Source organism: Zootoca vivipara, chromosome 3, assembly GCF_963506605.1.
Source record: "Zootoca vivipara chromosome 3, rZooViv1.1, whole genome shotgun sequence".
Lineage (NCBI taxonomy): Eukaryota > Metazoa > Chordata > Lepidosauria > Squamata > Lacertidae > Zootoca > Zootoca vivipara.
This window is the reverse complement of record NC_083278.1, coordinates 52228752-52253086: the sequence shown is the minus strand read 5'-3', so window position 1 is coordinate 52253086 and position 24335 is coordinate 52228752. Positions and strand designations below refer to the sequence as shown.

At 41.1% G+C, this 24335-nt stretch overlaps 1 protein-coding gene across 2 annotated transcripts in view; it reads left to right on the top strand.

Annotated features, from left to right (window-relative positions):
- The window catches only part of CEP85L (centrosomal protein 85 like), a 100288-nt gene that overhangs the window by 55444 nt on the left and 20509 nt on the right, over positions 1 to 24335 (top strand). The window contains exons 4-6 of one of the 2 annotated variants that reach the window (XM_035109172.2): positions 14701 to 14822; positions 22290 to 22407; positions 23343 to 23525. In XM_035109172.2, coding sequence (XP_034965063.1) covers positions 14701 to 14822; positions 22290 to 22407; positions 23343 to 23525 — 423 coding nt within the window. The remainder of the gene's footprint in view (positions 1 to 14700; positions 14823 to 22289; positions 22408 to 23342; positions 23526 to 24335) is intronic. The other variant, XM_035109173.2, reaches the window with a different exon arrangement.

The window sequence follows — 24335 nt, the reverse complement described above, 5'->3', positions numbered from 1 at the left end:
ACTTCCTAATGCAAGTGACTTTCCCCCCTTACATACCATGATGCTTGTACTGTATCAAATTAGCAATTTTAGGGGTGATGCAAGTAGCACTCCTTTTAGCAGCAGTGTAGAGCTTCATTATTGTTGGGGTGATAGATCTCAGAGGCTTTCAAGAAAAATACATTTTTAGTTAAAAAAGAAATTTTGTCAATTGCAACGAAGGTACCATCTTGTTTCACCACATGCAATTACAAACGGGATCACTTACATATGGATAGAATACAGGCTATTGAAAGTTGCATCTTGAGTTTCATTTAACACACTTGTTTTTAACAGTGAAATATTGATGTTTAAATATATGAAGTTTATAGCATAGAAATGGGTTTAGAAAATATGCTTTATGACTGTTGTATTATGAAAGGTTCTAATATTTATGGACCATTCTTCCACAATTACTAGAAGAAATTGTATTTTAAAAATCATTTCAGTGCAGAAAAGAATACTGCGAACCTAGGAAATCCCTTCTCAAAAAACAGCAGTGTTCGAAACCCCCATTGTTCTAGTTGCACTTTGCGAGAGGGAATTTCATTAGTGCAATCAGTTTCTGACCTCTGGGCGCAGTGCTGCGCCTAAGATTTCAGATTAAAACTGCAGAGTAGAAGGAAAGGAGGGCGCTTTTTCTGCCTCCCCACTTCCAGCTATTCTCTGAAGACTGGAGAAGACACCATCTTAAGAATATTAGGGGGGTGGGCAGGGGAAGGACTAGACCATGTGAAAAATGAACGTAATATTTTAGCTGCAGTTCATTCATTTTCAGCTTTGTATTCTTGTTATTTAAAAAGCGTGCCTAGACATTCCTTTGTTGCACCCATAACCTAGGTTTAATGTGCCATTTAGCTCCTAGCTTTCATATCTTTCATATCCTTTCACAGTCCTTTTCATGTTCCTCCTTTCTCAGTTCGTCTCTTCAATGCCCACTTTCCTTAGAGGCTTAGACCCTTGTTTTATCACCTACGGTACTGTTGCCTTGCTTCTTTGATTATGAGCTAACTTGCCCTCCTTCCTTACTGTTTCCTGTGGCTTCTTTGTCCTTTGCTTCCTTAATTCCTGGGCTTGAAAAAAATGGTAGTTTTGTTTCCTGTAGAATTGGAATGTTTGTGAACATTCCTTGACATCACACCTGCATATTCAATCCATGGTTTATCTAGACACAACTTCTTAAATGCCATGCAAATAAAAGTGATCCATCCATCCATAAGTTTTACATATCTTTGTGAATATGCTAATATGTCCTGTGAAGAGAGGGAAAACAGTTTGAACATATGCCAGTCATGCACAGATAAAATAATACACCTTATTTAATTTCTAGGTTACATGAGAGGAACCTGAAAATAATTGATGTCTTGGAATACTGGCACATATAAAAAGCAAAGCATGTATTTAAGCTTTGGGTTGACTTTCATTTTCTTCAGGGGACAAAAATGTGCAGCTGCTGCTTACATGGCCTTAAATGGAAATGATCTGGGTTTTCTCCAGAGGGATTAGGAACCTACGACCAGAGCATGTTTCTCTTTACTTGTTTATAGAGATGTGGTAAAAAAAAAAAAATTGGGGGGCCACATCTAAGGAGAGAAACATTTTATACTTTGTTGTAGCAACATATTTGCTTTTTAAAAAATGTATACCTTGGAAATAATTCTGACATCTTATATACTTATTTCTAAGTATATCTTTATTTGTACTGTAAAAAGATATTCATCTGTATGAAGTGCTTAACAGCCTGATCTTACAAGCACCGTAACTTCCTAATACCTGTTGAGGGCAGAGTTCTTTGGTTTTTCCCTCCTGATTCATTGGTGGGTTTTTTTTTATTTGGATTGGCTATGAGTTGAAAGGCCATGAGCAACCATGGCTATGACAGTGCACTAGCATGGTGCAGTTGGTTTGCCACTGCATGCCTAAGAGCTGCCTTTCTAACCAGGCTGCCAAAAACATTTTAAGCCATGGTTGAGCCATAATGCTGCTGCAAACCTATGTGCTTGTGGAAAGGGTCATATATGATTAAGCAGAGCAGAAGCTTTGAATGCAGAGTGTCCCGGTTTAAATTGCTGGCATCTCCAGTTAAAGAATCTCTAGTAATGTGTCTTGAAAAAGTCTTTCTGAGAGACTACGGACAGTGTTGAGATACAAGAACCAATGGACTGAACCCAGTCTTGTATTTAATCACTAGCCTGGTAGCCTTGGGCAAGAAAGGATTGCTAGCAGGCATGCCAATGGAATTCCACACAGGAAGTGGGTGGACAAGCAGAGAAGGGATGGAGCTTTCCATTCCTCTTCTGCCAGTCCCCAGCAGGCTTGTGTTACGTTACGTTATGTTGTGTTGTACTGTAAACTTTTGTGGAGTTACAAGGCTGGGCTTAACCAACATGAGACACTTTAATATATTCATAAATGCATGTTTTGTGGGATTACATCTCATATACAGCACAGTAAGGAGGACATGGCCTACATGCCTGTAATGAGGAAAACATTCAAGTCATACCATGGGAATGGCTAATGTCATGTATGCACACAAACTTAAGTATCTGACCCAAAGCTGTATATTGTTGTGATATTCTGTAGAACCATTCTTCAGAAGAGATAAGCAATTATAAAGCCAGTTTGCTTTTTGGGAGGGATGGTTTTATTTTGTTTGATTATTTTGTTTGATTTTGAGGCATTTTTTTAAAGACTTGCCCTCTTGCTGGGACCCATGTCTTATTTGAAGTTGTTTTTCTTTTAAAAACAATTTATTGCTTTAGAAAAAGGAAACTATTCACTGGGAACAAAACCAGAAAGTTTGCTTAACTAATAACAAATAAGACTAAATTTAGAATGTTAACATAGAGCATGAGAATGCTATTAATTCAGTTTTGAGAGTTCCTTCTCTTCTGCCCCCTGGATTGCTCTCAAGGGAGTTGAACGATGATGTAGTGGACACCACATTTCTTACCTCTGCACAAAACAAAAAAAAGATTTGCAGAGTTGGGAATAGACATTAAAGACTGGTTGCAATGGCAGTACTTTTTTCAACCATAATGATATTGGGAATTGCTGCTGATTGTACCCTGTTCTTTGTCCGCATGAATGAACTTGAGGGTGTTCAGAGCTGAAATGTATTCTGGAAGTGGTCTTAAGAATTTGTAAACACTAGTACTGGTATTTAATAAGGCAAAATGAAAACAAGTATTTGTATTGTTCCTATGAATGAAAATTAGTTTTAATACCGTATAGAAAACCCTAAAAAAATTTTTTTTGCCATATAATATTTTATTAGTTTTTAACAATACAATAGTCATATTCCACTCATTATTTTCCACATTTTAGCCTTTTGGCTTTTTAAAACCCTAAAATATTTAAAGCCCTCAGAATCACCATCAATATTTCTCCCCTTCCCCCCTCCCCAGCCTTCCTCTTGGAATAGTAGAACATTTACAACAGGAGAGAATATCTGGGTTGTCATTAATATTAATGGTCAGCATTTATATTTCCTCCCTTGGTCATGCACTGTAAGGCCTAAGTCATGAACATGTCAATCAGGCTTTAATGTTAAGGGCAAGGAACCACTTCTTTGGCATTTTAACCTGCTTGGAAGGTTTATAGAAACAAAGCTAAAAACTAGGTTGTTAGGTTGGACAGTGTGAATTCATAATCATTTTTTCCACCATGTAACATGTTACTTTAGAAAACATTACTTATTTGGCATAAATAGCAGCAGCAGCTCTTGTGTTAAGAGACTTGTAACTTCGGAGCTGTACTGAGTGCTTTTCTGATAAACTGTTCCAAGAAGCACCAAGATTAGCTGTGTTCTTTGACATGTTATGAGTGCTGGATGAACACAGAGGCAAAGGCATATGAAGGAGAGATAAAAGGCTGAAATGCCAGTTGAGGTACTGTTCCAGTAAGCAAGAATTCTGGTACTGGATTATCTCTACTTCAGCAGCAATTACAGACCAGAGGCCAAAGATTACATTTGTCACTCAAGCTGTTAAGTTTTTCAACGGTGGTTTACATTTTTACAAGGAGAGCATTCTGGCTCTGTACAAAGTAAGTATCTTTACTGTAACTATCTAGAAAAGTGCCTTTCAAGGTTTAAGCAGCAATGGTCTGAATCTCCCCATTGAAGACTATTCAGTATGTACAGTTCACTCTTTGCCACTTGGTCTGCCTAGTCTTGGGTCAGGAGAAAGAGGGAAATTAATGAAAGCCTATGACTACAAAAATAGCTTGTGAGGGTACTGTAGTGCTCAGCTGCTGCTGAGTGGGAGGGCAAGCGACTGGAAAACAGACTTCATTTCCTTACAGATGTTGTGAGGGAGTGGAGGTAAGGAGCAGCTAGAATGGGCATAAGCCAATGATGTCATCACTGCATACTGTGCACTGCTAACCAGTGAAAAGAAGCATACCTCAGGGACACAGGCCCATCTACCTCTACTTTAGTTACCTCTTGGTACATTCATAGAGTCACTCTCCCTCTCATTTATTGTTCAGTGTTGGTGAATGAGTACTGTACTATAACTATATGAGTACTATAAGCCAAACTTGTTTCCTGGTTCTGCTGGATCTCTCAGTGGCTTTTGACACCATCAACCATAACATCCTTCTGGACCATCTAGAGGGGTTGGGAGCTGGGGGCACTGTCATACAGTGGTTCTGCTCCTTCCTCCTGGGCCGCGTTCAGATAGTGGTGGTGGGGGATGAGTGTTCGGACCCCTGGGCTCTCACTTGTGGGGTGCCTCAGAGCTCTGTCCTCTCCCCCATGCTTTTTAACATCTACATGCAGCCGCTGGGAGAGATCATCGGGGGGGGGGGGTTGGGCTGGGTGTTCATCAGTATGCGGGTGTTCATACCCAGCTCTACCTCTCTTTCAAATCAGAGCCAGTGAAGGCGGTGAAGGTCCTGTGCGAGTGCCTGGAGGCGGTTGGAGGATGGATGGCGGCTAACAGATTGAGGTTGAATCCTGACAAGACAGAAGTACTGTTTGTGGGGGACAGGAGGCGGGCAGGTGTGGGGGACTCCCTGGTCCTGAATGGGGTAACTGTGCCCCTGAAGGACCAGGTGCGCAGCCTGGGAGTCATTCTGGACTCACAGCTGTTCATGGAGGCGCAGGTAAATTCTGTGTCCAGGGCAGCTGTCTATCAGCTCCATCTGATACGCAGGCTGAGACCCTACCTGCCTGCAGACTGTCTCGCCAGAGTGGTGCATGCTCTGGTTATCTCCCGCTTGGACTACTGCAATGCGCTCTACGTGGGGCTACCTTTGAAGGTGACCCGGAAACTACAACTAATCCAGAATGCGGCAGCTAGACTGGTGACTGGGAGCGGCCACCGAGACCACATAACACCGGTCTTGAAAGATCTACATTGGCTCCCAGAGATCTGATACAACGCGTCATCAGAGATCTACAGCCTCTCCTGGACAATGACAGCTCCCTTTCTCAAGCTCTGGGAGGAAGATCTTTCATTGCCTACAGACAGCCACCCAATCTTAAACAACTCCTCACCCACAATAATACAACCACCAGACTTAACATGAACACTGGTACCAGAGCCTGCAATAAACCCAGATGCCAACTTTGCTGCCACATACACCCGGACAACATCATTACTGGCCCCAACAACATCCAACATACCATCTCAGGACTATTCAATTGCTCATCTTCTAACATTGTGTATGCCATCAAATGCCAACAGTGCCCTTCAGCTCTCTACATTGGACAAACAGGCCAAACCCTACACCAAAGGATAAATGGACATAAATCTGACATCAGGAACCATAAGACAGAGAAACCAGTAGGAGAACACTTCAATCTCCCAGGACATTCTATACAAGATCTCAAAGCAGCTGTTTTATTACTGAGAAATTTCAGGAACAGACTGGAAAGAGAAGTTGCTGAATTGGAACTCATTACCAAGCTTAAAACCATGGAGCCACCTGGGATGAATAGAGACATCGGATTCTTATCTCATTATGCATGATCAAGCTTTCTTTAGCGCCTCAGCCCTTGCTTTCCCCCCCTAGGACTAATTGCAGCCATCAGCAGCCGTTAACAGCCATCCACAGGTTTACCACTCCCATCAGCCTATCACCCATTCCCACCCACCCCCACCACCCTCTGTATATATATATAAGGGTCTGACACTTCTGTTTCCAGTGTATCTGAAGAAGTGTGCATGCACACGAAAGATCATACCAAAATAAAAACTTAGTTGGTTTTTAAGGTGCTACTGAAGGAATTTTTTTATTCTGTTCATTACAGTTAAATAAACCCCATAGTAATTTTCCCATCTCCTTTTAAATGTTGGGTATAATCCAGGCCAAAGTACACAAACTATAAGCTTCACTTACTTTAGTAAAAGATCTACATGCTTGTTTCTTCCATTTAAAGCAATGAAATTTCATAACTCAATTAGAGTTTGGTTTTGGCTGGATCATGCAAATAATAGTCCCACAATGTCCTGATAATTTACATGGGTATACTAATGCTTGCTGGGATGTGGGTGGCGCTGTGGGTTAAACCACAGAGCCTAGAGCTTGCCGATCAGAAGGTTGGTGGTTCGAATCCCTGTGATGGGATGAGCTCCTGTTGCTCCGTCCCTGCTCCTGCCCACCTAGCAGTTCAAAAGCACGTCAAAGTGCAAGTAGATAAATAGGTACCGCTCCAGTGGGAAGGTAAACGGCATTTCCGTGCACTGCTCTAGTTCACCAGAAGCGGCTTAGTCATGCTGGCCACATGACCCGGAAGTTGTACACCGGCTCCCTCGGCCAGTAAAGCGAGATGAGCGTTCGCAACTGGACCTAATGGTCAGGGGACCCTTTACCTTTTTACTAATGCTTGCTAGCAAGTAAGTATGCATTAGATTACATTCTTTATCAAACATACCTTTCTGCCATTCAGTACAGTGGTACCTCGGTTTACAAACACAATTGGTTCTGGAAGTCTGTACTTAACATGAAGCGTACTTAACCTGAAGCGAACTTTCCCATTGAAAGTAATGGAAAGTGGTTTAATCCGTTCCAGACAGGTCCGCAGAGTACTTAAATTGAAAATACTCAAACCGGGGCGTACTTAAACTGAGGTATGACTGTAATCAGCAAAATGCTAAATAAAATAAAAATCTGACAATGCAATCCTATTGCATGTCTACTCAGAAGTAAGTCCAGTTTGGTGTAATTAGATTTAACGGTCAGGTTAATGTGCATAGAATTGCACTGTGAGTGTTTACTTTAGGCTCCCAGTATTGTGGAGAATCTTCCTAATTTCTCTCTAAAATAACATAGATTCCTCCCTGCTTCTCTTGTGACTTAGAGTAAATAAGTGGTGCATATTCGAATAAATTGTGTTTTGAGTGAAAACTATGTTGAGTAAAGTACAGAATATATTTCTCCACATTTCCTATAAATACCCAGGCAAAGGAATTCTGGTGTTTGTGTCTTCCGCAGAATTCCTTCATGTTGGCATATCCAGATGTCTCAGTTATAAATAGTAATAAATAAACGCACACTGGAGAATCAAATCTAATTTTTGGAAACATCAGAATTAACTGCTGATGCAGTTGTTATAAATGGATCCGGACAGGATTCTGGGAGGCAGTATGGTAAGACAGATTTAGCAATGTGTGTTAATTTGCTTCCCATGTCATCTTTTGGGCTTATTTGTGGCCACGAGTAGACAGATTAATGATCTTGTTCACTCTTAGTGAACAAAATATATGTATTCTTTTCCTCCTCTCATTTTTGTTGCATGTTGAAAGCCTTTAGTTTGCATGATTATAAGAAACATCTATATAAACCAGGGATGACCACCCTCCAACAAATCACATCATACTTAACACAGGCCTGCTGGGGCTGGTGGAGTTGGAGTCTAGCAACACCTGAAGGTCACGGTTCACCACCACTGATCTAGACCATAACTGCTTCTCACACATTTAAATGATTGCATTTTAATGAGTTCCCATCCATGTCTACAAACATGCACACATGTAAAATGAGAGAGACTACAGGCATCCAGTTTTAGAAAACCTATGGATGACACAGCCACTTTGGCCATTTAAGGGTCTTTGAACTACCGTAGTTACCAGTACATGTTTTCTCATGCTCACCGTTACATTTTCATGGATTTTCATTCATGAGCACAACTTCTACTCACGCAAGGCAGCCTTCGAATTCCTGTAAAGATGGTAGACACAGGTTTTCCTCAGATGGCCTTTATCAAGCTGCTGACTTAAAAGTCAAGTGTCCTATCAAGCACCCTTCGTGGTGTCAAGTGGTAGAGGTTAGGTTTTTTTGGAACAAAGCCAAATCGTTAAGCCCTTTCACTTATTCCCACAATAAATTACTTGACAATTTTTTCGTTTTCTTCATGGCCGCCTTGCAATTACAACGGTTACAGAGCCTAAGAAGTTGATTGCTTTTCCAGATGGTAATAGTCACATTGGCATTTGCTCCCTACCAGTCCTACTGCGTTTTTGAAGGAACACTTCATCTGATTGTCATAGTGCTCCACATGCCTAATCTGTAATCAAGACCGCATTATGTTTTCCTGTCTACCTAAGAAAATGCAACATTTTATTTGATTCTTTGCGGTAATTGAATTTATGGTAGAGGTGTGTTTTTCTTTTCGCGGAGGAGGGGATCCTTTTTATACTTTGGTTAGATAATAGAATCCTGCTCTTTAAGTAACTGCAGTTGACAGGATCTAAGAGGCTCTCCCCTTCTCTTGAAAGTGCTAGATGTCCCTCCCTCCCTTGGTGAGCTGAAGAACGCCATCAACTCTCAGGCATGTAGTAAAGCCCCAGGACAGGACAGAATCCTGTTAGATGGGTGGGGTACAAATAATAACATTGTTATTATTATTTTGCTTGAGGTGGTAGGCAATTTGTCTACCTGGACTCCACCAAAACCAGCAACCTTTTCATCAATGCTAAGCTGGACAAGGGTATTAGCAATGCAGCTATTGCAAATGGCTTGCCTCTCCAGAAAGGTATGGAAGAATGTGATGCTAACATCCAATACCAATATGTGGTCTACCAGGCTTGTGTGTTGAGCACTCTGCTTTATGAAAGTGAATCCTGGGCAATTTACAACCACCAGGAGCGACTCCTCAATGCCTTCCATATGTGCTGTGTTAGGAAGATTTTGTGCATCACATGGCAGGAGAGAGTCTCAAACAAATATGTCTTCTCTCAAGCCCATATTCCCACCATGTTTGCCCTTATGCCTCAGCAACATTTACACTGGCTTGGTCATATTCACAGAATGGAAGCTGGCGAGATCTCCAGGTACATGTTCTACAGAGGGATGGCTTCAGGCACTAGGCCTGTTGCCAGACCAAGTCTGCATCACAAAGATATCTACAAATGTGGCATGAATGCTGCTGACATCAACCCTGCCTTATGGGAACCCTCTGCCAGACTATCGCAGTGCCTGGTGTCAGTCAGGTTGTGTATCCACAGCAGTGACCAGAGGAATGATTACTGGGAAGAATCACCATGGTGCATCTGCTGCAGCAAAATCAGATGCCTTCATCCACCCCACCTGCAATAAAACATGTTTCTCCCATATCTCTACAGTCACAGCTGGTGCTGTAAAACTCCAGTGGTTTGACTTTACCCTGTTAGGATTCATTCCCCGTCTGCAGTCATAGGGTTATTGTGTATCATATGACTGTATGTGTTTTCATTCCCACAGAGTGGAAGTGACGTAGACAGGATGTTTACGTGGGACTGTTGTTCCTTTGTTCTTTCTCTTTACTGGCTGTGATGCCAGAGAGAGGGAGCCATGATGTAGAGCTCCCAGTTTGTTTATATGTAAATAAAGCAGTTTAGCCTTATTTACTGACTTGTGTGTTGTTCATCACGTTTGTGAGAGCAATCGCATATTTGGCCTGTGGGACCAGTCTAACAGCTGGCCTCCGGGACGGCCGAATTATTGACATACCCTTGAAAGGTGCACTCTTCCATTGTCTCCCAAGACGGACAGATGCCAACAAGTAATTTCTGAATCTGAAGGAGTCTGAATCTTTATTAGGTCAATTTTTAAAATTTGTGCATGCAGCACTTGGACAGCCCTCCATGGCACTTTGGCATTGCGTTACACATCATATAGCAGGCATCCCCAAACTTTGGCCCTCCAGATGTTTTGGACTACAGTTCCCATCTTCCCCGACCACTGGTCCTGTTAGCTAGGGATCATGGGAGTTGTAGGCCAAAACATCTGGAGGGCCAAAGTTTGGGGATGCCTGTCATACAGCTATATTACATGAGTACATATTAAAATGTCACTGGCATATACGTTTACAGTACTTCTTATAGAAGATTGACAGAAGAGTTGTCGTTGAAGTGTATTTGTATGTTGTATGTATGTAGGCCACAGGCAACCCAAAGATTTCTTTTGTTTTCAGTCATCCAAAACAGTTGACATTTCTTGATCTTTGAGTTAACAGTAGTGCTAACACCAGGTGATTATTCTATCACTACTAATATTAGTATTAGTATACATTCTTGTTTACTGTTAAGATCCCTTGATCGTGGTGTTTTGCTGTATAACATGCTAAACACATTTCAAAGAAGGTGATACCGGTAGTTTGTAATGATCACTAGAGAATTCGAATGTAATGGGAAGATAATATGAACACTTATTAAAACAAGTGCTTCTATACTTAGGACAGACCTTCTGTTATCTCTGGAAAATTCCAGACGCACTTGCTCTGAACGTCATCTGAAGTGCCACCTAGAAGTGTTGCCCATAATATTGGCCAGAATATAAGTGGAAGGCTTTCTGGCAAATGTGTTACTGACTTTGGTGCAGGGCTTAAGGGAACTGTTTTCTTTTTTCAATTTGTTTTAACATTATGTGTTAAGTTTTTTAGCTGGTCCATAGGTATGTAGTATGAGTCACCCTGCTGGAGACACTTCTGTCACTGAGGTGTGCTGGCTCCAGGAGGTGTTATAAAAGATGATGAATTAGATAATCACAAAGGAGATAAAAATAGTATTTTTTTCCTCTCATAGTTTAGATAGGATTACAGTGACTCTTCTGAAAGGGGGGGGGCATTTCTTGGAAAACTGCTTAACCTGGAAAGTAGAAGCAGAATGGGTAACACTGAACAAAAATGAAGGTACAAGTGTCTTTATGAGCTATTTACAGTGTTCTATCAGTTTGTGGAATCGGTGGACAAATTTACACTAAAATTGTGTTATTTAGAAGCCCATGATGGAAGCACTCTGCTATTGTTTAATTTAGCTTTCTGCAGTTGTGTTTGTCAAATTCTCTATCATTATATAGAGGCAAAGACTGTGATCTTTCATTCTGTATGAGTAATATTGGCTGCTGTTGGGTATTTGTAACATGGAATGGTAGCTTCCAGCACCCCAGTAGTGTTCCAGGGTGTGGCCATAACATCTGTAATATCCTTGTATTTTGGAACTTGCATGAACATGGGAAGCCCTTAACACAGCATGTAACTTAGCAATTTTCTAGAAGGTTGCTTCTTTTATCAGCTGGAGTGCTTTAGTGAGAGGCATGTGAACATAATCTGTTCATGTGCCCTCTGAAAGTCAAAGGTAAACTCATAGATCCATATAGATGGCACAATGATGATACTACAAAACATTGCACTGTTGCTTCAAAGCCCCCACTAGGATGCTGGCGGTGAAAGAGCTGCTGTCTGGAAGTGGCCTTAGGAGAAAAAGCAGGGGGTGGTGGTAATAGCACACAGGCTTCACCACTGAGTGGAAGGACAATCTGTGGAACCCAAAAAAAAAAGGTGTGTGCATCCAGTATGCACTATTTCATTGATATCTCTCTACTTTAAAGGGGCAATAGGATCAGAAACTGAAATAATTTTGTGGCACCTATTTTAGTCCCCAGCAGTGGAAGGCTTCATTTAAATTCACAATTCTTTTAGGGCTCCCACTGTTCAGTCCCAGCTCCTGCCAACCTAGCAGTTCAAAAGCACGTCGAAGTCCAAGTAGATAAATAAGTCCCGCTCTGGCGGGAAGGTAAACAGTGTTTCCGTGCGGTGCTCTGGTTCGCCAGAAGCAGCTTAGTAATGCTGGCCACATGACCCGGAAGCAGTCTGCGGACAAACACCGGCTCCCTTGGCCTATAGAGTGAGATGAGCGCCGCAACCCCAGAGTTGTCCGCGACTGGACTTAACAGTCAGGGGTACCTTTACCTTTACTGTTTGCCAACCTAAATCTGTGTTGATGCAATATGAGACCATTGCTTCCTTTTTTAAAGCTGTTTTTTCAATAATTGTAATGCCTTTATATCAAGGGTGAGGAACATCTTGCCTGCAGGCCAGACTTGGACCACCACGCCATTTCCCCTAAAGATGCTCACCTGCCCTTTAGGCTGATATTATATGTGTTGTCCAGTGTGGGGCAGGTATCAATGTTGCCACAAAAGGATAATTGGGAGCTGAAAGCAAGGTATACTCTCCCCCTCCCCGCTTCCCCTCCCCCACAGGAGAGGGCAACTTATTCAATAGCTTCAGGCAGCTTCCATTGAAACCACTGCTAAAACAGAGCTTTCACTCTCCATTTTAGTGGTTTCAGTGGAAACAGCTTGTTGCTGTCAGAGCAAGACAATACTTGAAAATGGTTCTCATGATCTCTAACTTTTCTTTTCCTAGGGCAATTGCTCTGTCTTTCACCCATTTACTATGCATACTGTATGTTCCAAATACTTCCACTATCTTTGTTATATTCTGGATTATCTATGGTGCCTTTCATGGTTAAAATGTGAAATCCAAAGCTGAAGACACAGATAGATATCAAAGCCTCACCTGTGTACAGAGTAATACTTGAAGTTTTATATTTACAGATTTAGATTAGACTGGCCTAGTGTTCCGATTCAAGTAATTTTATGTTATGTTTTTAAAAACCTTCAATTGTGCTTTTTTCTCTCACACTAAACTCAAAAAGCAGTTCAGCTACAGTCCTCAAAGAGCTTACTTTTAGAATTGAACAGTTGTCTTTTTAGGAATTCTTCACAATTAAAAATAAATAAAGAGTTGATTGGATCCTTTAGAATTTTAACATCAATATTTAAGAATACCAGGTGCTCTTGTCTTTCGGTAACATAGAATTTAATTTGCTTAGGAACCTGCTGTGCGTATTCAACACCATGTGTTCTATATGAATCAAGAGTGCCTTTGTTGTTCTGGGCTGTATCAAGGGAAGTATATTTATAGCACTAGGGGTGGGAGAGTTGGATGCAAGTAGTGGAAAAATCAAGTGTGTGCTTTGGAACAAGGAGCAAAAACAATTATGTCTGAACACTAAAGTTTTTTTTTTAAAACAACACAATTACAGGTGAATTCAGTGTTGCATTAGTACGAATTTTCTGTCTGGACAAGCATTTCAGCTTGTCAGATGGAACAATCTCCTCTCTCCTCCCCCTTTCTATGCTGTTCTGGGGATTCTCCCAACCCTGCTAGATCCAATTGAGGGGAGATGGAGGAAAGCCCATTGGCAAGCAGAAGTCAAGCAGGGCTTCCACTGATGGGACTCCTTAGGTGAATCCCACCCAGAATTTGGAACTAGATGGCCCATCGGTCTGATCCAGCTGCTTTCTTCTTGGGTTCTTGTCTCTCCCCCCAAACTTCTACATGTTTACATATTCATAATAACATTTTATCTTGGGTTTTTGAACTCTTGCAGTCCATCAGTTGATTTTATGGGAAGAAATAGGTACCCTTTTATATGCTAAAAGAAAACCATATTGTTTTATTCACCCTAGGACAGAAACTGATTTAAAACTCACTGAATCCCTTCCTTCCTATCCTAAAGCCATTCCTTTTGTTCCCAGATGGCATTCCAGCAGACCTGTTGGTGCAGGTACACTATGCCTCACCACAGGTGGCGTGGTGCTGTGATCTAAACCACAGAGCCTAGGGCTTGCTGATCAGAAGGTTGGCAGTTCGAATCCCCACAATGGGGTGAGCTCTTATTCAGTCCCAGCTCCTGCCCACCTAGCAGTTCGAAAGCATGTCAGAGTGCAAGTAAATAAATAGATTGGCGGGAAGCTAAACGGCGTTTCCATGCACTGCTCTGGTTCGCCAGAAGTGGCTTAGTCATGCTGGCCACATGACCCGGAAGCTGTCTGCGGACAAACGCTGGCTCCCTCGGCCTATAGAGCGAGATGAGCGCGTAACCCCAGAGTCGTCCGCGACTGGACCTAATGGTCAGGGGCACCTTTACCTTTATAATGCAGCAGCTGATCATGGGGTGGAATGGAGGTGCTTACCTGACCACCTGGCAGCTGAGTTGCTGTTGCTTACTAGGACTTGACATAGTCCAATTGCACCAGAAAAGTCATTCCAGCAGACTTGGTGCATGTACACTATGCCTCACCACAGCATTATCCTACAAGATCTGCTTTCACTGACTCCTACTAAACAGCACAGACTGTCAATGACATAGCTCAGGGGTGGCCAACTCCCAAGAGGCTGCGATCTACTCACAGAGTTAAAAACGGGCAGTGAACTACCCCCCTTTTGGGTTCAGGTCTAAGTTGTTGAGCTTTCTTTTTTTTTGAAAGGCAAGTCCTTTTTTTGGGTTCAGGTCCTTTTTTTTTTTAGGGGAGCAAAACTTGCTGAGCTTCTTTGGGTGTATAAATGGGTGGGCAAGTGTTTTTCTGCTCTTTGACAATATTCTTTTGTGCATCTCTTCCCAGGTTCTGAGTGGATCATCTCATCAGAGTTACCCAGCTGCAAGCTTTCAGGATTTCAACAATTGGGAATCCCTGATGAAAATCAAAGAAGGATTGCTAAGGCAAAAAGAGATTGTGATTGATCGGTGAGTAAACTCTACCTTACCTCCAGTTGCTTGGAGGTTGCCCCCCACAAACAAACAAACAAACAAACAAACATGAAAGATGAGTACATGGGTTTCACATGAAATCTCACAAATAGCTGAACAGTAGAAATGACCAGGAGAAGGATTGAAAAAACATCAGGTATCATAATGTTAATCAGTGGTACCAAGTATAGTTCTGAACTTCTAAAGCTGCCTTTTATTGTCAGACAGTTGGTTCGTCTTGCCTCTGACTTTTCTCCAAGGTTGCTTTTCCCAAGCACGGTTGTCAGATCTTGTTTGACTGAGATACCAGGGATTGACTCTGGGATCTTTCATATACAGAGCATTAAGATATAGACTTCTGGGTATCACACTTCAAAAAAGATATCATAGAGCTAGACATGGTAGAGAAAGGGACAGGGATTTGAGTACTTTCCATATGAGGGAAAGCTGAAATGTTTGTGGACTTTTACTTAAAACAAAAGAACAATTTGGGAAGGAAACTTGATGGAAATTCATAAATAATGAATAGAGTTGAGAAAGAGAAACACTATTCCATCTAGGTAAAAGAAAGTTCAGCACATAACACACAATTGATTCATGGCATTCTTGAGTCACGGAGAATTGATGAAACCATTGTATTTGTCTCAGGAGTATTGCTTAATTGGGAATCTAACAGACAAAACAGAGTTAACTGCCAAGAAGTGTGGTGGAGTCTCCTTCTTTGGAGGTCTTTAAGCAGAGGCTTGACAGCCATATGTCAAGAATGCTTTGATGGTGTTTCCTGCTTGGCAGGGGGTTGGACTGGATGGCCCTTGTGGTCTCTTCCAACTCTATGATTCTAGGTGCACAGAGCTTCACCCATGCTAGAGTTTAGATTGCAGTGTGAGCAGGATGCAAAATTAGGAATGAGTCTCAAGTCTTTTACATTATGAATCAATTACATAGTGCGTATTGCATTCAAGTGCATGGAACCCCATAGAGTAACTCTGAATACCATACAGTACCATACAAGAGCCTCTACTTTTCTAGTCAGTAATCAAATCTTGATATATTGACACCATTTCCTGTTTAATATTCTTCTCCAACTATATGGCTCTAAGCAGAGTTGATGTATCTAGAGCAGAGATTTTCAACCTTTTCGAGTCCACAGCTCCCTTGACCAACTACATTCTTTCTGCGGCACCCCTGTGGGGCTCAGGAGCCCAGTTATGTTACCCCTTGCCTGCAGAGCTGGTAGCCTCTCAACCGCTTTCGAACACACAGCCTCCTCTCCACTCTCCTTAGGAGTCCTTCAGGAAGCTGCTGCTGCCATCTCTGATTGAGCTGCCCCTGCCCTGCCCCGCCCCGCCCCGCTTATAGCAAGGACTGCTGCAGTAAACAGCTGTGTAAGCCTTGGGGAGGCAGAGACGTGAGAGGAGGAGGGAAGGAAGGAGGGACAGAGGCCAGTGTTGCCTGCTGCACCCCTAACCATCATTTAAGGTACCCCAGGATGCAATGGCACACTGATAGAAAACCACTGATCTAGAGGATTGCTCTAGCCTAGCATATATGACATGAATATGGTATCCTTGCAATTTGTGCTTTCAAAATTGATGGCTGTCCCTTCTTTAACAGATCCTAACCTTATCAAGGTTTTCACAGATGTCATGAGAGCTCTTTCTAGGTAACAGAAACAAATTCAAAGTTTTTTTTTTCATTTGGTAATTCCCATTTTTCTGTGTCCTTCTATTGCTAAAGTCATAGGATGAGGCCTATTGCACAGCGTTGTTTATCAAAAGCTCCTTGTGGTCTTTAACTTGAAATGTTTGATACTGATGCCAAACAAGTTGCAAATTATACTTAGATGTTATAGTGGAATGGGTCCCCTTTCCTTTGGTCCCTTGGAAGGGGGTGGTGGCCCTTCATAACACTCATTGTAATGTGACAAGCTACAATAAGTGTGATCAGAAGTGCTATGAGCTTGCAGAGGGGTCCCCAGCCTTCTCACTTGCCTCAACAAAAATGCAAAAAAGAAGCACAAGTTAATACTGCTGGATTGGCATGTTGAGAATATGTAAAGGAATATGGTTACAGTGGTACCTCGGTTTACAAACACAATTGGTTCCGGAAGTCTGTACTTAACCTGAAGCGTACTTAACCTGAAGTGAACTTTCCCATTGAAAGTAATGGAAAGTGGATTAATCTGTTCCAGACGGGTCCGCGGAGTACTCAACCCGAAGCGTACTTAACCCGAGGTATGAGTGTAATTGGTTCCGGAAGTCTGTACTTAACCAGAAGCGTACTTAACCTGAAGCGAACTTTCCCATTGAAAGTAATGGAAAGTGGATTAATCCGTTCCAGACAGGGCCGCGGAGTACTAAAACTGAAAATACTCAAACAGAGGCGTACTTAAACCAAGGTATGACTGTACCTCAGAAACTGCCAAAATAGGTAGGATTGAGTGGCAATTGAGCATAGGCATTACTCAGAGAATTAACAATTAGTGGGTGGTATAAAAATGCTGTCAGTAAAATAAAATAAAATTCTTAACACTCCAGTCTGGTCACATGTTTTGGTCCAGTGAAAGAAGTTACAGTTTTTATGATGCATCAAGAAAGAAAAAGAAAGAAAGAAAAGAAAGAAAACAGAATTTAACAAATGTGTAAGCATTTTACTCCCTTCTGTCTAAGCTAGAGAAGGGTTATTTCTTGTTTTGTTTCATTTTGCTGTACGTGACTTCTTTTGATTAGTTAAAAAAGATTGAATACCACATGGCTTCATTTTTAACACTAGAGGGAGCAATGGATTCTTGTATGGTTTTAAGTAGTAGCTTCACTCTATTGAAAGCATACGCACATTACAACTATTGTCTTGTAACACTTGGGATTGTTCTGACCTTGATTGGCCATTGCATGCTATGCATTTCCAACACTCTGTGCTGGCTGGCAGTGTCGGTTTGGCAAGGATTGCCTAGAATGGTAGTGTGAATTTAATGCCAAATGCCAAACGCATGACATAACTCCCTGAAAATAATAGCACACTCATCAACAATTGCTACGTTCTTTTCTAAACAGCTTAGGGACACTCAAAGGGCTTTTAAGGGAAGGTAAATACAAAGCTTAGGATTTGAGGGAAGAGATCTCATTCCACAGGGCATAATGATGTTTGAAATCCTGAAACAGCTGCTGAACCTTTGGCTTAGTGCCACTATTAGAACTGTGGTTAACTAATAACTAATTCCCTGACAATTGAAATGGATACTTTTGGTGTTTGGGGTCTCGTGAACAAAATACTGTTCCATTACAAGCGTTAGAAACTTGTGCTGGGTATAACTTAATTCTGTACATGCCTACCCAGAATTAAGTCTGATTTAAATTGCAGGTCATATGGCAGCAAAATTGTTCAGAAACAGGTATCTTACACACACACACACACACACACACAGAGAGAGAGAGAGAGAGAGAGAGAGAGAGAGAGAGAGAGATGCATTTTTCAAATGAAATAAAACACACATTGCTTATTTTTGTTTGTTTTTTCCAGCTGTCTCAGGCTCAAGTAGTACATGCAAAGCAGGTATGCACTGCAACATTTTGTTGTGGCGTCCCAACTGTATCCTTAAAAGCCATGTAAGGTCGTGGCTGTCACCATATTTAGGATTGTTATACACTATGTGAAGAAATACTTTTTGACAATTTACTTAAAATACCTGAAATGAACTAAAATTATGTTTTCTGTTCCTGCTGTGCTAGTTGATGTAGAAAGACTATGTGGGGGCTAAAATTAATTCTGATCATACAGCTGTCAAATATAGCTGGGTGAGTTCTTGAATATGTGCCATTTGTGCATGCAAGCTGGCATGTATAAACATGCTTTCTTTTATCATGCATTCATTTTTCAGGAGTTACACTGCAAATGTAAAAGTTATACATTATTAAGTCTATATAAAATGTTTCTGAACTGACTCAAAATTAGATTCAAAACGGCTGAGCTTTTACTAAACCATGTTTTAAAAAGTTTGTGCCTGAGCTGGAACTAAACTGGAAAGTCTAAAAATGGTAATGAAGCTAAACAGGAACTGAACATATGTTTAATTGTTTTGTTTTAGGGTTTATGGATACTGAGGGAATGTTAGTTCTTACACTAACATTTGAACAGTGCTATCTAAAGCAAATTAAAAAATGGGGATCTTTTCTGAGTGACTGCTCTGTCTCACAAAATCTGAGTCCCTTTGAAGCTTATTGTGCTGGGTTTTATTTATTTAGCAGAATTTGTATACCACTTAATTTTACATAAAACTGATAAGTGGTTTACAAAGAATATGTAAAAGTTTAAGTAAATCCCATGCTGTGGGTTGCTAAAACTGGAATAGGTAAAAAGATAAGGCAACGTGACAAATGGTTTTACAATTTAAATATTTTTAATTGTTTAATTTTTCAGTGTCAATTTTCATACAGATAAGAAAAATAAAGATATATTTTTTAAGAGGACAGAATACACACCACAATGACAATACATATTGTCAGCTCACGGGTTCAGTAAAAGTAAAAGTAAAAGTTCAGAAATGTCTTGAAACAACTTAGCATTTCGAGAGTTCACAATTGCACCCACGCTGTTGCTACCAACTATTTAGAGCAGACTTCCCAATTATGGAGCATATGAGTTCAATATAGCATATAATTCAAAAAAGATGGTTTTGTGTAACAAGTAGTTTCTACTCTATAAGGGGTATGGAGGGGTTAAATTGGAGAATGATCAAACGAGGAGGTGGAAAACTGGAGGTACCATTAGGATGGAAAAATAGAAGCTGATCATTGGTAGAATGTAAGACAAAAAGAGAGGGGAAATACTGCAAATGTTGGAGAGGGAAAAAAATTGTTTTGACGGTTGCAAGATGAGGATTCCACTTTTGTATGTAGACTCAGATCACTACATAGCAGAGACTTGAGGTCTTACTATCTGGAATGTATTCAGAAAATGTTAGAATTACCTGCAGGCTGGCAGTATATAGTTTCCATTGCTGCACTCTGACTAGGCTTGTGAGATCACCATGCTATCTTTTTTTAAAAGCAAAGCCATATCACTGTGTGGTTATACAGTGGATTAATAGCAACAGCTGTTGGAGTAACAAAGGATTAAAGCAACCATACAACATTATCAGCAATGAAATGTACGTGGCACAAGGCCTTTTATTGTCAGATAACTCCAGAGATTTATAGGATTATATGTAAGGTAGGGAATGTTTTGCAGTTCATTTTGGCATCCTTTCTGAATACTTTGAAAACTTTTTAAAGCTCATGTTAGATTTACTGTGAGAATTAATACTGTGAAATATAACTGCATAATAAATAAATGTTCTATTTTTTGCATGCAACTTTTAATATAGTTCTAAATATGTTACTATGTGCAAGTAGCAGTTGGTTATGCAAATATTGCATTGGATTCACCTATAACAGGTAGGAAGAGTCAGGTATATTGAGTCATTGCATATTACAAGAGGATGGCTGAAGCCTTCACTGAATCAAACAGCTTTCTGTTGGCATATGGACACCAATTATGTACAGCCCATCATATTTTAACCAAGGTGACATATAGTCCCAAGTCTTCAATTTAGAGTTCTAATACCGTGTTTCCCCCTTTTTAAGACGTAGCCATAATATAAGACATAGCAGGATTTCTAAGCAGTTGCGCGATATAAGCCATAACCCGAAAATAAGACATAGTGATAGACCCTTCCCCCCTCCCGCCAGCCAACTCTCCCCCATAAAAATCTCTCCCCATTTTACTGTCGCTCCAAAGACACGCATTTCTTTTAAAAGCTTGTAAAAATGCACCGTAGAGCCGTTCCTGCAGCCTCGTGATTCCCCCTCCTGTTTCTGTAAGCATTTTTTAAAATACCTGTAAAAGGATTCCAAAATATTTTTTTTTAGCTAGGCTGTGTGAGCTCTGCTTGCTTGGTGAAGAGGAGAAAAGTGGCATTTGCGGTGGGGAGAAGATGAAAGCACGAGGGAAAAAAGAGGGGCGATTGAAGACGCTGCCTTCCCCTTTAGGGAGAGACTCTGTGTGCGCGTCTCTCTCTCTCTCCCCCCCCCCCGCCTCTCTCTCTCTCTCTCTCTCTCTCTCTCTCACACACACACACACAGCCCACCTCTCGCTTCCCCCCACCTTTCCCCCTTTTAATAGCCTTTTAAAAAGTGAGGATTCTTTTTTCTTTCCATTGCTTGTCTGTAGAGCTTCCCCTTTAAGGATTTGTACCGGTACCGGGATCGCTGCCGGTGGCGCAGTCCTTGCCTTGGGGATTAAGGACTTTCCCCTTCTCGCTGTTTAGGAGCTGCTAAACACTGCCCTACACCCTACACAAAAGTTAACATTTTGTGGGTAAGAGAAACACGGACGGGTTGTTAGGACCAGCAGATTATCTCACCCCGCTTTCTGCTGGCTCAATTGCTACTTAATTGCTACCATTTACCATCTTAATTGCTGCTCAGCTGGCTGCTTTGTTTTCTACAGTATCTCAGCCGGTAGCCTCTTTGCTATCAGTGCTACAAAGTGCTACATTGTTGGAACTTTCGCTCTTAAGTCTTGGGCAGTTGGCTGGCTGGTAGAGATCCTTATTTGCTTTAGTATAGGCTACTGCTACGACTGCATCACACAGATAGATTCCATTATACTGTACTGGTTTAAATTTAAGAAGCTCCAGTGTAGCAGATTGCTATTAAGTGAGTCCCCACCTGTGAGGGGAGAGAGAGAGAGCAGCCCTTCGGAGGAGCTCCTTCCCTCCCTCACGAACATCCCAGGGCCAGGGAGAGAGGGCTGGGCCAGCGATGCACACACCTCCCTTCCCTCAGACTCCCTCTCATGGAGCTTGGTGGTGGCTGTTGCCCGTCATTTTCTTTCAGTCAAGAGTCCTGCCCCGCAGGGAGACAGGGAGCAAGAGGGGCACTGCTCCTGATGTAATAAAAATACCGGTAAGACATTCCCTGAAAATAAGCCACCCAGTGTTTTTTTGAGGAAAAAAAGTGATAAGACGGTGTCTTAAAATGTGGGAAAGACGGTAGCACTGTGAAAGCATACCAGGTCTCCATTCACCTTAGGAGAAGGAGCAAGTGATCTGCCTCAGTGCACAAAGAGCTGCCAAATGCAGCGAAGGGAATCAGGAATCTTCTATATCAGGCATCCCCAAACTTCGGCCCTCCAGATGTTTTGGACTACAATTCCCATCATCCCTGATCACTGGTCCTGTTAGCTAGGGGATCATGGGAGTTGTAGGCCAAAACATCTGGAGGGCCGCAGTTTGGGGATGCCTGTTCTATATCCACACCAGAGCTAATGTACCCATACCAGAATGTTGATCAGATCATGGCAGTTTAACTTCCATAGTTAATACAAAGTTGAGATGAATCGACAAGAGGGTGAAAATGGAAATACTGGGAAGCATGATTCAAGTTTCACGTGTTCTTTCTTTGTTTCTGTTCTTATGAATTACAGGCAAAACCAGCAAATTAACCTTTTATATCAGAAAATAAGGGAGAATGAACTCCGAGCTCAGCAAGCAAGGCTTGGGCATATTGTGAACTGTGAAGACCCTTACATGAATAGTTTCCAGGTACGAATTATTATTTTAAAAAATCATGTGGATAGTCTGCACACATCTGTTATTATAAAGGGCAGGCCCAGACTCATCTCATAGTAACTTGCATTACATTTGGAGAAATGCAAAAAAAAATTAATGTTTTGCCTCCCAGACAAATCAAATTATGGTAAAGTACAAAACCATATTGGAGCAGTCTTATAGTATCTCGTTACATTTTATAAGCTTGAAATTTAAAACATCTCGGATACAAAAGTGAAGAGTTATACATATTAATGAAATAATTATTTGTGTTGCATCATGAAAGAATCTGAGCAGCTGTACTATTTCAGAATGTAGGTTAGAGGTTTTATTGTTGATGAACAATTTTGCCATTGGATAACCTTTTTGTCTAGATTAGGCCTGAGCACTACAGTCTATAAAATGTTGAGAGCAGATAGATGGTTTGAGAAAGCAGCTATGACAATTTTCCCCCATAAGGTTAAGTTGTGTGAAACTTTTTTGACTGTGTTTGAAGGGGAGGACTAAGGGTGGGAGGGAGTTGACCCGATATGGTTTGTTGTACATGTTAAATTGCATACAAATGATCTGCCAAATTCATTTTCATTTTTGTTTCATGCTCAGATGCATATTTTTTTTATTTATAAAATTACTTATAGACCCTGTCCCCTACATAAAATATCACTGCAATATACAACAAAATATGCAAGTACAACAAAACATAAAATACCACAAAACAATACAAATAATATGCTGGGATATCAGCTGGAAACTGGATGTGTGCTCAATATTACAAACAATAGGTTCTTTCTTGTCCACTTTTGTATGTTCATTACTTAAAACAATATAGCATTCAATATGTTGTTCTCTGCTGAGTTGGCCACTCTGATCCAGGTGAAAGGTCTAGAATAGCATCTTCTCATCTGTTCCCTTTCTCTCCTCCTTCAAAGCAGCCTCAGTATGAGAGCACAGCAATACAGGCTCAATTTGCAGAGAGATCTGTGGCCCACTGTGAAAGGGACGAGCTGGAACGAAAGCTTGCAGCAGTGCAGAGCAAGGAGCTACAACTCAGTGAGTTTCTCAAACAAATGGCAAACAAATCCAATGAAGATAAAAAGAAGATGGAAGAAAAGGTGGGTCTTGCATTGACTTTTCCCAAATGGTTTTATTGCTGAGACAAGAACATGTATTTCTCAGACAAGTTGGCTGTACTTAAGGCTTCAGAATGATCCATAGCATCTTTTTTTCTGTATGACTCACCAGGCTGATAGTACCATTATATACAGCTTTATTCCTCTGGAGGGAAAGCACTTTTTTTTTTACTAAAACTGCACTGCATTATCTTGGAGGATGGGACAGGGTGAATGTATGTACAGTATTTAATTCACTTGCACCTTAATCCCTCCAGTGTTACAATTGCTCTTAGTTCTTTAATCGTTAGAGACCGAGGAAAAGTACAATTTGAGAGATTTTAGAGCAGTGCCAATTGTAGTACATTTCACCTTATCTACTGGAGCCTCTTTCATGACCACACTGCTACTAAAAAAGCCAAAATGGCAGCTAATGCAACAGACTTTGGAACCAAGACTAAATCAGTTCTGCACATAATGAAAATGAAGCAAATAATTGCTAATGTTGTTCTCCCAAGCTGTGGAAGAAGAAAAGTTATGCAAGGCACAATCCCCCCCCCCAAAAAACCCTACTTTGTTTTCCTGTTCCTGGCTTTTCTTAACTCCCTATGCCCTCCAGATATCATCTAATATAAGCTGTTTTGCACAATCACCAGTTTGAATCACTGCTGATATTAAGTATGAAGGATGCTCATGTGTAACAAATACTAGGCACAAAATATATATTGCATTTTGAAGTATGAAAAAAGATATTCTACACACACATTCAGGATGAAATTAGTGCCTCATTTCAAAAATTGCTAAGCTCCTGGA